Raw genomic sequence first — 19,007 nt, forward strand, 5'->3', positions numbered from 1 at the left:
ACTGCTCGGAGGCGACCACCCAACAGGAGCGACGAGCGCGTAACGGCGTTTCGCACCGGACCCCGCACGGGCTCGACAACCGCGATAAGCGCATCGACGCACGTTAGAGTTCTCCCCCGGCCAAACCCCGACACCGCATAACTAAAAAGTCTTCCAGCTGATGTCAAGGCCGGCCGGGATCGAGCAATGAAAGTACGTTATCAGCGCGTCTCGCGACTCTTCCACGTTCTCGAATCGAGCAACGTGTCCACATAGAAACGCAGTAGGCTACGCACAAAGCTCGCCCCGCAGCCAAGTCAACAAACACACCGCATGACTGAAAAGTCTTCTTGCGGCTGTGAGGACAGGCAGGGTTCGAACAATATAAGTATCCCACACGCGCACCTCTGAACTTCCGCGCAACGAGCGCGATACCGAAATGCCAAATTATCTAACCGGCCAGTCTTGGAGAGGGACGAGCTAATAAACTATATTTGCTCCGCATAAACAGTTTCCGCAGCGTCGAAGTGTCTACAGCATTTACCGCCGCATTCCAACACCCGCTACCCATTCATGCAAAGGCTGCAGTTTGTACAGCGACGGGCTGACCCAACGCACTGCCATAATTTCTAGGCTTCCCGGGCACGTACCCGCCGACGTGAACCGTACGTTTTCCCGGGCCAACCGCGTATCTGTACAGGATAAAACTATGAACAACTCGTCACATCATCGAAAGACCGCCACTCCCCTCGTGCAGGTTTTCACTGCACGAGCCCAGCTCTATTCCCACCTAGCTGTCTCCTCTGCCCTAAATTTATAATTTATCTCTAACCCAGGTCTCTGCACGACCAATTACGCTCTCTACGCCCTCGCGTCCCAACGCGAACCCAACCGCGGCCGAGAGCCGTATCCGGCGGCAGCGCAAAGCGCGCGCTAGCCGCCGCTCCTCCGGAGACGGAGAAAACGAAATAAAGAGTAACTCCCGCCTCGAGGCTCAACCATCGATATGGCGGTGTGAGGATCCGGAACCAACTGTGCGCACAATCAAACGGGATCAACCTCACGACTCTACAACCAGATACGCACGGGTCATGCCCATCGCGTCACACTGGACTCCACGGACCATTACACACGCACAGCCACTGATAAGTGAACACGGAAACTCTGTGGCTTTCGGGATTTCGATGTCTACGCACCAGACATCACGCATCCGGCACAATTTAGTGGGCTCAGCCCCTAAATGCAGCCTTTGGCCACAAGGTACTCGTTCAAAGCGATCTTGGTCGGAACCACAAGAGCGCATTCGTACCTTAAAACGCTGTCAACTAACGACGTTCAAAACCGCGCCGACAGCTCAAGCAAGGCCAACTGGGAGCTAGCATGGGATCAAACCGAGACGCTAGTCTCCTCCCGGACAAAATGCAATGCGGGAATAATTTCCAAACACTGTCCATGCAACCGCCATCCGCAATGGGAGCGTTCTCCACCCAAAGCGATGCCTCTTTAACGCGTCCGATCAGTAACAAGCGTTACAAACCATTATACATCGATACGCGAACAAAGGCGGTTAGGCGCGTCACATCCCCCAAAGCGTGAGCCGGCATCTTTCCCAGCAGACGTGGACGGCCGGAGGCGTAGGTGGGGTGACGCCCGACGCTACATGCCTCGAGGGGTGCGGTAATTTCCACGCACACAGCGCTCTTGCGTAGCAGGATCAACCTGCCAGCATCCAACGGTGCGCTGGAGAGCAAATATTCATGGCGCTTCTCGTAACGGGGGATAAGTAAATTCCTGACAGGCTGGAGAAAAGGGTTAATCCCTTAAAACAGCAGTCAAAATCCGCGCCTCCTAGTCAGACAGGCGATAATATCTGGGCCTCCATGCGGCGCTCCCGCAACGAAACTTCGTGCGGCGCTCCCGCGACAAAGATGACCCCCAAAAAGAGCGCGAAACAGTGCCCCAATTCAACCGGAAACAGGTTAAGAATCGGAATGCCTGCCTGATCAAATATCAGTCCCCACGTTGCGGCGCCAGCTTATGCGGGCATCTTCTAGCTCCGATTCTCATAAACCCTGTCTCCGGATGAATATGACACTTCAATACTTCGCTCTCGGAAAAAGGGTTTATTCACTCACTCATTGGCTGGGGGGTTTCGGGATCGGGGGACGGTCATCAGCGAGGCCGGGGGAGAGTCCGCTGCCACAGCAGCCTCTCCGAGTCCCAGCGGTGGTCATCCACACCGCGTCATGGGGACGTCGTCGTCCAGGGTCGCTGTCCGGTCCGTTTGTCGAGTCCACCACTCGACGTAGTGCCCGCACTCCCTGCGCCTGCGTCCGTCTCCCGCCAAATCCCGCGCCGTCCGAGCTCGCCTCCATGACCGGTCCCTTGTCTAGTCGGCCGCCCAAGCCCCCTTCCTTTGTCTCCGTTCCCCTTTTAAGACCTTCCCAAGTCCTTGTCCCGCCGACCGTCCAATCGGGAACCTTGCTGCGAGCCGACCCTCCGACGTCAGTGCTGGGTGAGGGGGCGCTTGCCCCGTTCCTCCCGGAGAGCTCGGACGTTCCGCGACAGGACGGCGACAGGAAACGGGAAGGTCACGGGGAACGAAGGAGCGCCCGACAGTACGGCGGCAGGGAGCGGCAAGGTCACGGAGAGCGGAGGAGCCAGGGAGAGGGTCCCCGCAAGCTTTAATTCTCAACTCAATTGTGAATTGTGAAATCACGTCGTCGTGGCATTCTTCGGCACCGGTGCGATGACTCCTAGCTTCCACCGTGCTTTTTATGCACATCATGTAACTTGTCATTCCCCAGTGATGAAAAGTTCCGTCAGGGCACTCATTGGCCACGAACGCGAATCCAAATTTTAGTCGACGGATTGATTGTTGACGAGCGCATACGTCCAAGCGACGCAGTTCTCGTGTCTAATACGTGAGCTGGGCTCGGCGGACGTCAGGTTGGCACCGTTGACGTGCCTTGGGAACCGCGGATGTATCATAATGAAAAGGCGGAGAGCTTTCGAAGGAAAGAAGGTACAAAATAGTCCGCTATGTTTTCAAATGTTCGTACCGAAAAGCTGCCATTTTGACTTTCTACCCTTTTTCCTTTAGCCAAGTAAACGATATGCGATTAATAAAGTCCCAATTTAAAATCATTTATCCCTGCCCAAAATTCGTTTCATGGCCCCTTTAAAGGTTCCCTGAGGAGGTTTCTGAAATCGCCTAAATATAGTGATACCTCACTCTGTTGGCTCTAAGCATCCTAGAAATGCCTAAATCATGACGATACGGGGCCGATTTTCTGACTAAAAGATCAATCAAAGACCGCAACACAACGACTTACTTCCAGCGATGGGATGAGTACATTTCGAAACCAGGACCATTGACATCATCGCGCTTCCGACCGGTGGAACCGCGGAGGTATATCTCGAATGCGCGCGACTCGTTGCCCATACTAGATTGAACTCTGCCCATACAGCCCTGACTGCGATTCCACCCTGCCAGCGCGCGCTCAGGCGCTCGGGAAGGGACGACCAGACAGATCACTCTTTCGAATTCAGCCTTTCCACCCTCGTGAAGAAGGAAGACCAGCGGAGCTGTACTCGATACATTGCCGCAACGCGCACGCTCCCGTTTCCCGCTTCTTCTCGTCCGACACGCCGCCGATCGTGGATACGTCTCCGGCGACCCAGAGTCGGTCGCACACGGCGCACGTGGCGCCAAACGGGTAAAGGCCGGTTCAGACACTTGCGTTTGAGTGCGTTTGACTGCGTTGCGTCGAGGACCGAAAGCGAGTCACCGGCACATCTGTGCTTCGTATGAAGCGTGGAATCTAATTCAAGGAATCATGTTGCACGCGATATAAGCAGTAGGAATGTCCTGGTTTTTCGCTGCCGCAACGCAGTCAAACGCAGTCAAACGCACTGTCTGAACCAGGCTTAATCCACGAACTCCCTCCGGAACATCGCCGTCGCGCCCGGGAACTATTCAGCCGGCGTGGAATGCTGTCGTCGCCGGGCCTCGCGCTTGCGCTTGGCTTCCGTGGAACGATCGTCGTCCGTGGCGTTGGCCCATCGGCGCCCTATACATCGCTGGTTCTGTTTCGGCGGCTTTGCAGGCGGGCAATGTGCTCTTCTTTGGCAAGGGAATCTGAAGCGCTCGACGCAGTGGAAATCGAGGCGACAGCGGCTTAGCGGCGGTTACGGACCCATTCGCGCTGCTGCGTACGTCGCCGCTCCTTCCGCAGTCAGTCTTCTTTCCCCTAAAGGGCGCGCGGCCGACCCATCCTAAGTCCATATCGAAACTGATAAGAGCGTAGGAAACGGCGCGCAAAACAGACGAGGACGAAGAAACACACGTGACGAGCGCTGCGCTCGTTACGTGGACTTCTTCCTTGTCGTCGTCTCTTTTTCGCGCTGTTTCATACGAAGAATTCCCACCAACGCGCCGACCAACTATCCATTCTTCTATGATAGCTGTGAGTGCCTTCATAGACACGCTGCTTTTGCTTGAGTGGTGACAGGTTAGCCATTTTTCCGCTCAATTGTTTTTTATGCATTTTGATATGCGCGGAATCCGGTGTCACTCAGCTCGAGAGCGTAGCATTGACTGTTGCATAGACGCCATTTTACCGCCCAAGACACGCACGGAGTGCGCGAGAGCGTCACGCGCTGGCACATTCAGGGCAACAATGGTTGTCTTCACCCTGAGACAGACAGACATGTATACTTCGTTTCAGCTTCGGTCCAGACGCAGCCAAAGCTACAAGCGCGAGCTCCGGGCTTTCAGCATCCCTGCCAAGCACGCGCGCTCGTGCAGTGCAAGCACCGTTCTGGGCCACACGCTCGCGCTTGTAGCATCGGCTGCGTCTGGACCGAAGCTGAAACGATCTATAGGCACCCTAGGTAGCTGGAAAGGTTGGCGCCATCTACGAGCGACGGCGGCTACCATACTGGTTGTGTGCTTGCCGCCGTCGCTTATAGATGGCGGTAGCTGTCCAGAGGCGGTTTTGTCGACAAGTGTTTTGTACCGGACACGATCCTCAGGATTCTAGCCCTTAAAGGAGAGGTCGAAATTGAGCAAGGCCGACTAGGCGCGTGACGTCAACATATCTCGTTTCCTCCTCTCCTCGCTTCGCTCCCTCAAGGCGGCGAGGCGGAGAAGACACGAGGCCGTTCCCTCCCCTTCTCGGAGAAACAAGACGTAAACATACCTGGTCACATGCGCCTCCATTTTTTTTTTTTGAAAAATACGGTCATCCGTTTGAGTTATCGCTGTATGAGTGATGTTTTGGTGTTTGTAGCATCCCGTTGCACGCTTATGCCTCGTGCTTTGTGGAATCCAAATTTCGATTCAGCATCCCTTTAACAGCTCCGCTGTAAAAAAAAAGAAAATAGTTTGTTGTTATTTAGACGATTATTGACGTATTACATATGTTCCCTCTCAGCGAAAAATCAGCATTTTTGGACTGCTCTTACTTGCTTCTATCATCGATAAAAGCCTACATATTTTGTAATACCAACGTTTGCAATCTCAACAAAAAGTCACGTGTCGCGTTTTCATTGGTCACATGCCGTCCAGGCCACCGGCACAATGCTCCTTCCCTCGCCGGAGCCAATCAAGTTTTTATTGTTTTCATATTAAGGAAATCGGCCGGGTACCGTTATGATTTATCGATTTCTAGGATGGCTAAAGCGTGCAAAGTGAGTTATCGCCATATTTAGGCGATCTCAGAAACCTCCTCAGGGCACATTTAAAGGGACCATAAAACGATTCTGAAATCTAATTTCGTCCACCGCACATCGTAAAAAGAGTGAAAAGAAACACAAAAACACAAAAATAAGGAGCCAAAAAATGCTTCGCTATAGAACCTAATAAAAAACTGGACTCTTTTGCACCTTTTTTCCTTCGAAAGCTCTCTGCTTTTTCACTGCAATGCATCCGCGGAATGGCAGCACGTCAGCCGAATCCACGTCGCCTATGGGCTAAGAGCCTACCTCACCAGCACCGCGATCATAAACAATAGATAGCCGGCGAATGTTTCCTAAATGTCTTATTAAATAATATTCAGATCTGCATTTTGTAGTAGAATTAGAGCAGTAATGAAAATTGCCAAATTTGATATTGTGTTGTATTCTACGACACAATCTTTTTGAAACGAGAGTCGAAGTTGGACACGCCAAAAAGATAAAAAAGAAAAAAAGGAAAGAAAAGAAAAGAAAAAAAAGGAAAGAGGAGGGGGGAGGTCGTCAGGGTCCACCATCTGTCGTCGATGACCTATGGTGGGCGGAGGGTAACAGCTACACGATCACGGTGGTCCAATCGGTACGCGCTGACTTCTCGGTGCGCAAATCCCCGTCGCACTTCCCACCACGCCTCCAGCCTCTGCCGAGAACAGGACACGTGGTCATGTTCATTCGTGAAGCCGAGTGCCTGCTCGATGCGGGAATCCCCGATGGGCACTAGCAGGAGCCTCTGGCACGTGAGCAGCAAACGCTCGGTGGTCTCTTCGTCTCCTCTACAGGCGCTGCATGTCATGTCCGTCACGTTACTGTCAAACTTTCGACGGTACTGTCTGGTGCGCAGGGCACCACCGCGGGCCTCAATGAAATTCAATAATTCTAGCTCTTTCGGAAATATAATTGATTACAGAAAAATAGTAATTGAGTTACAGCGAGCGTTACCGCAGAAAATCAGTAATTGAAGCGTTAAAACGTTACAATAAAATGTAATTTATTACACGCAATCAGTCCCTTGTGACTCGTTACGTACAAGTTGTCGCGGTACGGTCATGCACGCCATTGCCCAGTCGCCGTTTCCACCTTCCTCACTTTTGTCCAGGCGAAGCAGTGTCAGGGAAAACAATGGGCTGGGTAAAATTAACACGAAAAAGGTGTGTGAGTCAGCTATTTCTTGTAAATAGTTTAAATCGACATTTAGAGCGGAAACCTCGCTTCATGAAGTAAATCCCGTCCCGCTCGTAAGGTCTTAAAACTCCCCGAGTCATAAAAACAAAACATTGACGAATTAGAAAGCAGAGAAGAATAAGATAACTAATTACAAACACAAACAGACGTACTTTATGCAGTTCAAAATTCATCTGAAAACAAAAAGAAAGGAAACAAACGTCCACCCGTTAGATTCTCTACTCCGTTTCACGACATAACTTGGTGAACTGTGGAGGCTGCGGCCCCGTGACCCAATAAGAGCCCCTGAGCAAGGCCACCGGTAACGCTCCATGGTCGAGGCCACGGGGGCCTCGTTACTTCCACAGCAACAACGCCGATCGCTAAGAAAAGTACTTCTAGGCTTGTTATTATTTTAACGGCAGTTGAACTCGCGCGATTCCATCTCCGTCGTGAAGATATCGAAAATGAGTAATAATAACTAACCCCAACTTTATGAGTTTCAATTATATTTAAACCTTAAACGGGATGCCAACTACGTATCCGCTCCCGATTTTTTTTCTCCTTGTAGCGCCATGGCCTTGACCGCTTCCGCTCAAAACATCGCGCTAGGCCCTGGCATTATACACCCCTATAAATTCACAAGTAAATTGACTGTATGCTTGTCTCATTAACTGCTCCCAAAGAACCCACTATTCTAGCGGACAGCAATGTTGCGGAGGTGGACCTCCGTCCTAAGTTAGTTGGTTTCGCAGCAGACGACTCTTGGCCAGCAGACTACAGTCGGTTTCTCCTGGCCTCGCATAGGGCGCAGTGACACATACGCCCCGTGACGTAGTGTCACGTGCCTCGCTTCGACGCACTGATTGGCAGAAGGGACCCTAGCCTCCACAGTTCGCCAAGTATTCGTTAAACGGAGTATAAGACTAAAAACTAACTCAGTGGCTCACTGACATTGGTGAACACACAGACACACAAGCATTGCTGAGAATACACACAAAAAAGCACAGAACATAAAATTCGGGTCAGCAAAAGGTCCAGTAAGAGTAAATATTTGTCTACTAGGTAAACCTCGCTATAACTTTTTTTCGTTCAATTCTTAGAGAGAAAATAACGGAACACAAGAACACACTGAATCCAGACTTCAAACGCGACTTCATCGATGGCTACCTGGAAAAGATAAGAAAACATGATGCTGACCCAACCTCTCCTTTCAACGGTAAGTTTTCAAAAGCGATTGTGATGTTGGCAAATGAAGATACAAGCAAGCAGAGTTGATCGACTACCGGGAGGGGGTGAAAGGACGACTCTATTGAGTTGGCGAGCAGACCGATTGCGAGACAGGCTGGGCCGCTTCCATGTTAAAGGGACTGCAAAAGGATTTTGGATTAAAGTTTCACTAACTTCATATAGTTAAATCGTCGTGAACCAAAATTAATCTAGTGCACGAGGGAACATAATAATAAAAAACAAATTTTCAGCTTTTTGATCACAACATAATTTTGCAGCACTTTTAAAAAAAAAATTATATATATTCATCCTTTTTGTTGTTAAGTTTTCGTCTATTTAATTTTGATGCATCCGCATTGACCAACGAGGTAAACTGAATCTAGCTAATGTATTACATACGAGCACTGCTTCACTCGGGCTGCGTCTGTAAACACTCAATCCATCGGAAAATAATGGGATTCGGATTTGTGATTATTGATTGCCGTAACGGAAAATGCGCGATTGTAACGATGTCGGAATCCATGCAATTTATTACGTAATGAAAGAAGCGGAAGTCTGTAAAGGGGAAAGCTGGGAACGGAGGTAAAGACGGGAGCAGAGAGCGCGCAGCAAATCGTCAGTGCTGACATCCGTCCCGCGTGGAGGAACAATAAATACAGAAGAGCGGGGGAAAGGGGGGGGGGGGGCGGTCCGAATAATGAAAGCAGTCAAAATGTTAGGGCTGTTCATTTTGTGCGTGATTATGAGACCCTTTACAACAGAGCGTCTACACATCAGTATATGCTCTCCTCTGAGCTGCATGAGCATCCAAAACTAATTGAAATAACTAAAAATAAAAAAAAAAATAAAATACAGCAGCCTCGTTATGCTGAAAAAGACCACGGAACACAGAGTGCGTTGATCGCAAAAAAGTAGGCTTTGGAGCGTTCCGCGGCGATTTGCGGGATGGTAATAAAAGTGGGCTCTCTACCCTCCCGGCTGCTGCCTCTCCATCTTCCTTTGGTATTCATGCATGCACTCGGAGGTAGTCTGCCTCAAAGCCGTGGCAATGCATTGAGCCGAGGCGAGCCGGCTCTGACTTTATGTGGGCTCTGCTGTTGTGTCTCCTAATTTTGTCAAAAATAAAGATGTTATTGCTATTTGTCTCTTCATTATTATGTCATCCGACGGCACATTTTCTGACCGGTGTCCGCTTTTGATCCATTCAGATTAGTTGTTGTTTTAACGGAGGAAAGATCTCCCGGAGGCAACCTTTTTAAACAAATACAACTAATATAATGCCTGTCTAAAAGTTTGATCACGTGCGCAAAAAAAAAAGAAGGAAATGTTGTGCTTTTATTATTTAGCTTGAGGCTCCTCTGTTCCTGGGATCTAGTGACATTGGATCACAGCCATACTTGTACCATACGCATTACAAGTAATCAAATTACATGTAATCGATTACTTTTTGGAGTAATTTTGTAATCAGTTGATTACTTTTATTAGGCAGTAATCACAAGAGTAATCTGATTACTTTTTGAAGTAATAAAATTACTTTTAATCGTTACAATTTGTCCACGGGACCCCCCGTGGACAAATTGCGGAGCTGTAGGAAACGAGAACAATCTCGTTGTATGTACAGTTTCTGTAAAATGTCCGTTTCTTTTTTTTTTTGCTTTTTTTTGGCCTGGGATTGGGAGTGGAAAGCCCCAGGAAAGCCGCAGTGCATGACAAAGGCCATTCAGGGCGAAGTTTGAGGAAGCAGAACACTAGCTTTGCGAGTCCTTCGTTCAAACTAGACCCCTCAAGCACACCCACACAGAAATAAGAAAATAAAAAAAATCCTGCTTAGGGTACCTACTCGCAGCCCATAGGAGAACCAGAACCGAAGAATGCCTGAAGCGGATGCAAAGTATAACAAAGGCAGTTGAAATATTTCCCCATTTCCTCTACGTGGTCTTTGTGACAAACAATGTTTCGAGTTGAGAAGTGGTCGGGGCGATCTCTTCCGCTAATGGATACTACACATTATCCGTTTCAAATCCTGGAGCTGCTGCTCTTTTGTATAACATGCGAGCTAATCCATCTGTGAATAATAAAATTAGCCACGCAAACTTTGAGCGACAACCCTTGCTCAAGCTTAACAAGATCTAGAACCCCCTCCGCCCCCCCCCCCCCCCCCCCCCCACACACACACACACACTGGCAAAAGCCCCAATTCATTAAACGTCTTCAAACAAATTCTATTCATGTGTCCGCATTGTGAAGGTGCAAAGACCACGAAGAGGGAGCCAGTTTTTCTTCTTCAATACTTGTGCAAATGTGAAATATAGGTTGGAAGTAGTTCATTGTTATGAGCGCTAAAGGTGTACGTCTTCACACAATAAAGTAATCTGAAAAGTAACGATTACCTCTTTAAGTAATGTCCAATTACTTTTGCCGCCGAGTAATCAAGTAATCTAATCGAATACTTTTTAGCCAAGAGTAATAGTAATTGTAATCGATTACTTTTTTTTAGTAACGTGTACAAGACTGATCACAGCATGCAAGTCACCGCGAGATCTGTGCTTCGAATGCCGCATGGCAATGAGCTCAACGGAAAAACTCCTCACGAAGCGTTCGAACCACGGATGTTGCGGTGACTTGTGTTTGCAGACTGCATTTTGTATGATATATGAGTAGTGTGGCCTCGGCTTTGGATGCTGAACCATACATTTCAGTGTCCCTAATAAGTGGCTCACGATCTTTTCACAAACAACCAGCTGGTGTGAGCGAGCACACGCAACGAAGTTGACGTCATAGCCCTCCAATCACTATATTTTTTAAATCGCCGTCCTTTACTCTTTCCGGTATTTAGTATTGCGAAATTCAAAATAGTTATTCTGAAATCGGCGAATGAAAATGACGCCACAACGAAGATTCGAATATACCCGCGCTTTTCATTTTTTGTGACGTCAAAGGATGGCAGGCTTGCGATTCGAGCGGGCAGTCTAAAAATGAACTATGTCGAGCATTTGTTTCGTTCTGCTGCGCGGGAGCTGGAGCTAAATTTCCAATCCATTTATTTTACACCATGAAGCTGTTTGTAATTAGTTAGGAACAAAGTCTAGAGCCCATAGAGGGAACCCCTGCATTCACATGACGTCACTTTTTCAATGTTGCCAGTAGAGCTTTTCCCTTTGAAAAACGCGATGAGGACCAAAATTGTACATTCTGTAACTTAGCAAAAAAACGTTATTTTGTCCAAATATTTGGGTTACTATTTCAGCGTTGTTTTGGATGTTTTTAGCAAGTTTTTAGGCAAATCGGGGACAATTAAGAAAACGGCGGGGTACCTTTTTAGTTTCTCTAATGAAAACCAGCTTCTAACTTTCATGGCGCTAATATTACTAATATCGGTGCATTGTACTAATGAATGGTCATTTCGTAGTGAGAATGCGCCGGTGATATCGACTCCAAAGATGAACACTTCAAACCGGTACAATGACACTATTTTAGTTTTATAATCACTGTACTTTTTTACCAAAACATTGAGTATAGCTAGGGTTCTCTGTTTTCAGATAAACCCGAAAAATTCCGAAAAACAACCGCCTGTAATGCTTTGGTCAATTCGGATTTATCCGAAAAGCATGCTCCCAAGATAACGAAAAATTAACTCCGAAAGCACGGAATCCTAAGTATAGCATATGTATTTTTTCAAGCAAATAACAATTACCAGGAAGCAAAACTCGAACAATTGGGAACAAAAAAGATAGAAAACATTTATGGTCGTGAAGCATTTGGCAGCCTTGAAACCAACGGCGGCTATTTTATAATTAAGTTTTAGTTTTCCCTTTTTATCGCGTCTAATATAAACTTTAGATACACAAAATTTGCTGACAGATGTGTGCGCAGTTTGTTGAAATAGTTGCGTAGTAACAATATCGTATTTCTTGTAAATTCAGAAAAATAAAACGAGTATGTAAAAAAAAGTCAAATGTCCCCTGTCGAACTTTGGCCACAAAGCTAAGGAAGATATTTCCAAGGCCTGTGGTTGAACGAATCGGTGTATAAACCGAATTAATGAAACAGCGGAAAAAAGGACAGTGATAATCAGAACACACATACACACACGCTCGCGCGCATACACACACACACACACAATATAGTGTTTGTGGGTGTCTTCTAGCTGTGCCTGTATCCTTTTTGTATTCTTATCTATTTTGTAATAAGCATATGCTCGAGAATAATGAAAACGCACAGAAGACGGCAAAAAAGTTGGCAAAACTCCATGGCTCTCCAATCTGGGCACTTGGCAAAAACGTCGGCGAGAAATCCGCCGGCTATGATTGGCCTGCGCCAAGGTCAAGTGCGGCGTCGGCCAATCACGGCCGCCAAATTTCTCGCCGCCTTTTTCGCGAAGTGTCCAGATGAAGGCCCCGGATGTTAGCTATCATGAGCTCACTCAAAAGTATAAAACAACTTTAAGTGGGCCATATTTTCACTGCGCGCCAACCTTCTAGGTTGTCCTAAGCCTAGTCAGTCTTTAGAAATTATATTCCAGTGTGTATCTCAGCAACCAAAAGTTTTCATTGTCTCTTTCTCTTCCGAGTACAGAAGAAAACCTACTGGGAAATACCGCGGAATTTCTTTTGTCCGCCACGGGCCCATCTTCGACTCGGATCTTTTGGTGTCTTCACATCTGTGCCCAAAATCCCAACTCAGTACAGACCAAGATCCAGAAGGAAATTGATGATGTCGTCGGACGTCACAGACCACCTACATGGGAGGACCGCAAACAGATGCCCTTCACCATGGCCAGCTTGAAGGAGACATTGCGGTGGATGTCACTAGGATCCATCGGGTGCTCCAGAGGGTACGTGTGTTCTGTCCTTAACCTATTTTTTTGTGTGGCAATAAATATGAACTCAAATTAAGAATGTATCAACACAATCAATGTAACCTGGTACACCAGATATCTTTTTTTATTTTTTTTTTTTGTGCCTGTGGTCCGCACCAAGCTCTGTTACCTCTGAACTTGTCAGAGTCCGAAGTATACTGAACATGGAACTTCGCATTACAATCTCGGTTCGGATTACAGCTCTATCAAAAACTGGGAGGCACACCAAAAAAGCACGAAGGACTGTATCAGCTTATATTAAGCGCGATTATACTTTGATCTTTACTTGTATTTGAACATCTTGAGACAATGTGTTGCTAAATATGAAGTTTAAGTCTCCAGGGGAATCGGAGCATACCCATGAGTTTCAGATGGGGTAACATAGCACAAAATGATGTGTATTTAGAATCATGCCTTTGGAGTGATAACTCTGTACATTCTATACTAAACATAATCAGAAAGGTGGCAATAACGTATAGATATCTTTTTGGAAGTGTCAAAGCAGCAGGTGACGTTCTTTGAGCAACCGAAGCTAGGTCTCTTACCGGATTATGGGCTACCACACTGATGGTGCGTTTGCACTTGCGAATTCACAGACAGATCCGTGCCGGCGACGAGCGGAAATTAAAGCCGAGTTTTAAAACCCGGTCGTCACTGGCAGGAATTCTGGATCGATCCAGGATCCGGCTTTTCCACCATGCGAAGCGTTTCGCCTGAGGCGAGTGAATCAGCGTCTGACGGAAGACGCGTTGCGCTGTGCATCTTCCGGTTTTTTCTGTTTGTTTAGAGCCATGGCATCACCCAGAGCTCAATAAACATTCAATTACAAGGACGAGGAAGGAGGAAGTGTGCACGCTCAGTCTTTTCGCAGCATGGGGAATCACCGCCACCAACGACACACCCAAAGGGATGCGCTCTGCATCACCTACGACGAAAGATAATCCGCGTGGCGCTTATTTGAGTTCTAAATAAAGCAAAGCAGCATCCCTTTACGACGAGCAACTGCGTCTGACACCATTCAAAACACTGCCGCCTTAAACGAAGCACACTTTCTTCAGACAGCTGTAGAAATTCGCGTACCGCCGCCGATTCGCTATTTCCCACGTGGTCCGTCAACAACCCGAGTCCAGCCTGGTACTTTCACGGGAACGGAATTCCGCTCCCCGTTTATTGGTACATAAAACACAACGCTACAAAACACTCAATCTAAAATACAAATACACGCGACGTTACACAAATATTTGGAAACGCACGCTAAGCCCAAAGCTAAACACAAAGAAGGCTCCCAAGCCTCGTGTCCCGCGATTGCTTTAGATCCGGTCGCCACCCACTTGCCTGCGTCTCGGTATCGTCTGAAGTTCTTAGAGAGCCTTTCACCCCCTGGTCCACGGTCCACCGAGTATATCTCGATCGATGGGCGAAGAGGTTTCTCCTCGCCCGCCATGGGGCGCTTGCAGCGCCATCCAGTGGCTAGGAGAGAAAGCGGCACGTCGGGAGCCGAATTCGAGATCCCGATCGACCCCGCGGCGACACGACCATGTGATCGTGTCTGAGGCGAGGCAACTACATAGCTGCCTCGCGGCAACTATGCCAAAATGGTTTGATGGGCGTCCTCGTGAATGCACGGTGCGCCATACACCACAGCCATTTAATACACAAGAAATAACACTGGAACGGCTAAGAAAAGAAGAAGAACAGCGGATTCCTGAAACGAGGTCAGCTATTTATGGGGGGAGGGTCCACTGCAAACAAAGGGTCGTACGTTCATTCGAGGTGCCCATTTCAGGGTCATCAAGAAAGGTATTGCTCTCTCGTGTTTGGGCGCGGTGATGAAAAAACTGTTTTAGCACAATGGCAGACAGCTACGTTACTCAACTTGGCAGGCTGAGAGGAGCAGGATTTCCATCGTATTGTCAGATGTGGCCGGCACCTTCTTGAAGTGGAAAAAGTGGATCCAGAATACGAAAGGCACTGCTTTAAAGAGGAGACATGTTGTCATACCTTACCTTCACAGGGGTTTTCTTACAGTTTAAAACAAAAATGTTGTAAAGCGATTTGGAGTTCCAGTTGTTTTTTCAACCCCTCCCCCAATAAAGCTAGTCAAATATGTGGCATAGTAAATTCGAAGGCAAAAGGCGGATCTAAACTCAAGTGCTAAGAGAAGCATGTCATCCGTTTGTACCCTGTTCTTCAGAGATTGTGTACAAGGCCCTACTCTCGTTCGACAGCTATTACATTGGCCAGACAGGGCGGTGCCTGAACGACAAGCTCAGAAAACACTTTTGGTCACTGAGAGCCACAGTTGAAGGACACCTTCCAATTCACTGTGCAGAGTGCCAGTGTCAACCATCCTTTAGCGGCACCAGAATTTTAGGTAGAACACGACCAATCGGGGAGTTATGGAGGCTTACCTCATCATCAGCGTAAGAAGCAACCGGCTGAGCCAACCATTGGTGGCATTACCAAAAACAGTGCTGGAATTTCTAAGAGAGCTTCCGCGCGTTCCGCCGTGAACTGGGGGACCTGCTATCATGAGGGCTGTGTGCCTGACGCAGGTGTGAAGGATTTTGTGTTTTGTCTTAGTTTTCTTCGTTTTTTTTTTCAAGTAAAATATATAGTTGCAAGCCTGCGCCTGTTCTGTCGTATGTTTCTCCTCTTTGTCCTTGTCCTATAGCGCTGTTTTCCCTTAAAGGAATACCTCAAAAAAATTTAATATATACCCGTCGTGTTCAAAAATAGGTTGAATATGATCCACAATATCCGTAAACGACAATCGCCCGTTTGCATTTTGAGTTTGGTGGCTCTATTTTTTGTTATAAACGGCCCACTCTGGCAACTCTGGCAAGCGCTCGGAGAACAGCCAGCGGAGAGCACGTGACATCCAGCGCTATCGTGACGTAATTCGTCTCGGGACGAGCAAAGCTACGGTGAGGCTGACGGAGATTTCGAGTCAGAACATCCAACGCGTCACAACATCCATCGAGTCAAAACATCCATTCGTGGATGTTTTGTCTCGGTAGACGTTCTGAGTCGATGGATGTTTTGACTCGGATGGATGTTCTGACTCGATGGATGTGTTGACCCCATGGATGTTTAGACTCGGATGGATGTTCTGACTCGATGGATGTTTTGAGTCGATGGATGTTTTGACTCAGATGGCTGTCATGAATATTTTGACGAGTTGAATGTTCTATAGTTTTTTGCCTGAAAGGAGAGAGCTGTTGTATAAGCGACTTTTGACGTTATGGTAGGCAAGGGCCGTTTGCATACGCTCCAAGATAAAATTTAATTATTTATGAAGGACAAAATTGAGTTCGGTATTTGACGGAAGTGGATAGGATATGTTCTCATTTCTTTACTATTATTTGAGCTGTGAACGGCCTTTATGATTTTATTATCTTATTGAGACCTTGTCAGTTATTTAGGCTATTCAAGAAACGTGTTTTTATATGTATTTTGTGATTTCGATTTCTTCAAATTTCCTCTACCAGTGTTAGTTACTTTTTTTTTTTGCAAGATCATTGCTGTTGTTTTTCTTGGTCCCTGCTTGAACCACTTATGGTCTGTTGTTTTCATTAATAAATAAATAAACAAAATATTAAAGTTAATATCGTCAGGGGCATGTAAACAGACCTAAATAATTTTTCTTTTGTTTTATCACGTATTAGGAGGTGTACGCTGTCAGTGACCCTGTGTCTTTCTTGTAGCATAACGGAGCGTAAAATAAGAAAGTATTTTGGTGGTCCACTCGGTAATAAAATCAGTTAGGACACGGTGGCGCAGTGGCAATGGCTCTCGAAAGCGGCGATCGGTAATGTTACGTGATCACGCGACGTGGCTTCAGATTGTCATTTACTGGCATTACCGGTAAAATACGCTGCTTTGCCGTCTTGGTGGCGTTTTATTTCATGTCGTTTGACCCGTGCAGCTCGAGAGCACGCTACTCTGCGATTCGTGGCAGCTACGTGACCCACAGACAATGGACAAGGCCTTTTTAATCCATATAAAAATCATAGGTATTTAGACCGCCTTTGAAGAAATCAGTGTGACAGCCATTCTTTAATTTTAGCTTGGTGTATGTCAATGCGTTCCTAAGAAATTCGAAAAGAAAAGTGTATTTTTTCCAGGCAATGTGCAATAACAAATATTAGCAATTCATTCAAAAGCAACGTGATAAAAATCATCCAAATGAAAAGAAGAATATCAATATTCACACGAAACATTACTGCACTCTGAAGCTTGTGATGGTGAAACATTTTTCAAAACAGAGCGGCTTTGTTTTAAAAGTATTTTTCTTCGCCGCATTAATTATTATTATTATTATTATTATTTTGCATATGGGTTGGAGCAGCAGAGCGCGCGATGGGCTGGCTCCGAGTCTGCGCGATTGCTCGAGGGACCAAATACTGTTGTCGGTAAATTATGCAGCGTAAGCCCTTCAGAAAAATTAATTTCACCTCGCCAGTCAATTGCTTCCATTTTTGTGTTAAGCCTATGAATTGTTTCAAGACGCTCTTGTCCCACACGTTCGCCGTGATCAGTAACGTTATTCCGAGAGAATCGTAGCTTTAGTTCGTGGTTCTTAAAGTTAGTCTCACTCTCGGACAAAACACTTTACATGGATTTGCTCAATTGTATATAAATAGTAATTTTGAAATTACGGAAGTACTATTGGAACAAATTTTAGTTTTGTTTTTTCATGTATTACAACTTTTTAGGTATTTGTACCCTGTCGTAGTGTCTCTACACTCATTTTTGTCGCGATTACTTCTACCGGACACAACGTAGTGCATATCGTTCGCATAAAGTCATTTGGTTGAATAAGACACCAAGACATCGTGATGCATTCAAAGAATTTTATTCAAGGAAACTGGCCCATAGGTGCTGTTCAGTTTATTCTACGGAAGAACTACAAGGATTGTAATTCTGTCCAGATAGTTAAGGACATCCTGAAATGTCGGGACTGCAGATGACAAATAGCCAAATATACTCAATGACAAAAATAAAACACGAACACGAGGGACCCTACATCCAGGACATTGACCAAGGTAACTGATCAGGTGTATGCCCGAAACTGGCACTTGGCCAAATTCGCAGTCTCGAGCCGGAAACAAATTCATATATATTGTTTTCTTTTCTTTCCAATTCAAATAATAGTTTTGAATCAGATAAATGTTTTGACTCTGATGGATGTTCTTACTCAATGGATGTCTGGCTCAGATGGATGTTTCGACTCTGATGGATGTTCTTACTCAATGGATGTTTCGCTCAGATGGATGTTTCGACTCTGATGGATGTTCTGACTCGGTGGATATTTTGACGCGATGGATGTTTCGACTCGGATGGATGTCTTGACTCGTTGGATGTTTTGACTCTGGTGTCACGTGACCGGTTGGATGTTTTGACTCGAAGGATGTTCTGACCCAATGGATGTTTTGGTCATAAGCGGCCGACGGAGAGAGGATGGCCTAGTCGTTCCAGCCACCAAAGCGGCTGCTTTTGCACGAATTTTGAGTGACGGGTTAATCTTCTATATTCTTGTAGAGGGACAATAGCGACTTCTGGCACACACAAAAGGGATTCTCGGGAAGAGGGGAGTTCCTGCTTCCCCTCTTCTTTTGTCCTGACCGGAAGTTACCGTCACTACCTCTCAAGGTTCCTAGACGGGCATTACAAACGAGGCATTTGCGACATCCACCAGGTGCTCTTTGCTGATCGTTTAATTTGTTTTAAAATTCATCTTCGCTATATTTTTTAACAAGATATTGGTGTGTTCGATGTGATACTTCTCTTTTGAGCACACATAGACCAAAAATAAGCACCGAGATTTCGTTGTAGTATCCCTTCAAACATTTGCCACCTAACATTGCACTCGTTTATTTTAATTGCTATTTCTCTTATTGGTGCTAAATGCTGGGCTAAGTGTTGATTATTAACTAACCTTTTATTATTGGTGGGATCGGTGGCCGAGTGCGCAAGCGCACACCAGCTCGGAGCATGTGAAGTGAAAACGCGCATTGCAGAACCCAGGGATACTGGGTTT

The 19,007-nt window shown here is 46.6% G+C and overlaps 1 protein-coding gene across 1 annotated transcript in view; it reads left to right on the top strand.

Annotated features, from left to right (window-relative positions):
- LOC120836499 (cytochrome P450 2J2-like) overlaps positions 1-19,007 on the top strand; it is a 46,401-nt gene that overhangs the window by 18,573 nt on the left and 8,821 nt on the right. Inside the window, exons 3-4 of the mRNA XM_040205440.1 lie at positions 7,980-8,095; positions 12,682-12,940. Of these exons, the coding sequence (XP_040061374.1) occupies positions 7,980-8,095; positions 12,682-12,940 (375 nt within the window). The remainder of the gene's footprint in view (positions 1-7,979; positions 8,096-12,681; positions 12,941-19,007) is intronic.

Source organism: Ixodes scapularis, unplaced genomic scaffold, assembly GCF_016920785.2.
Source record: "Ixodes scapularis isolate PalLabHiFi unplaced genomic scaffold, ASM1692078v2 PGA_scaffold1__304_contigs__length_218370807, whole genome shotgun sequence".
Lineage (NCBI taxonomy): Eukaryota > Metazoa > Arthropoda > Arachnida > Ixodida > Ixodidae > Ixodes > Ixodes scapularis.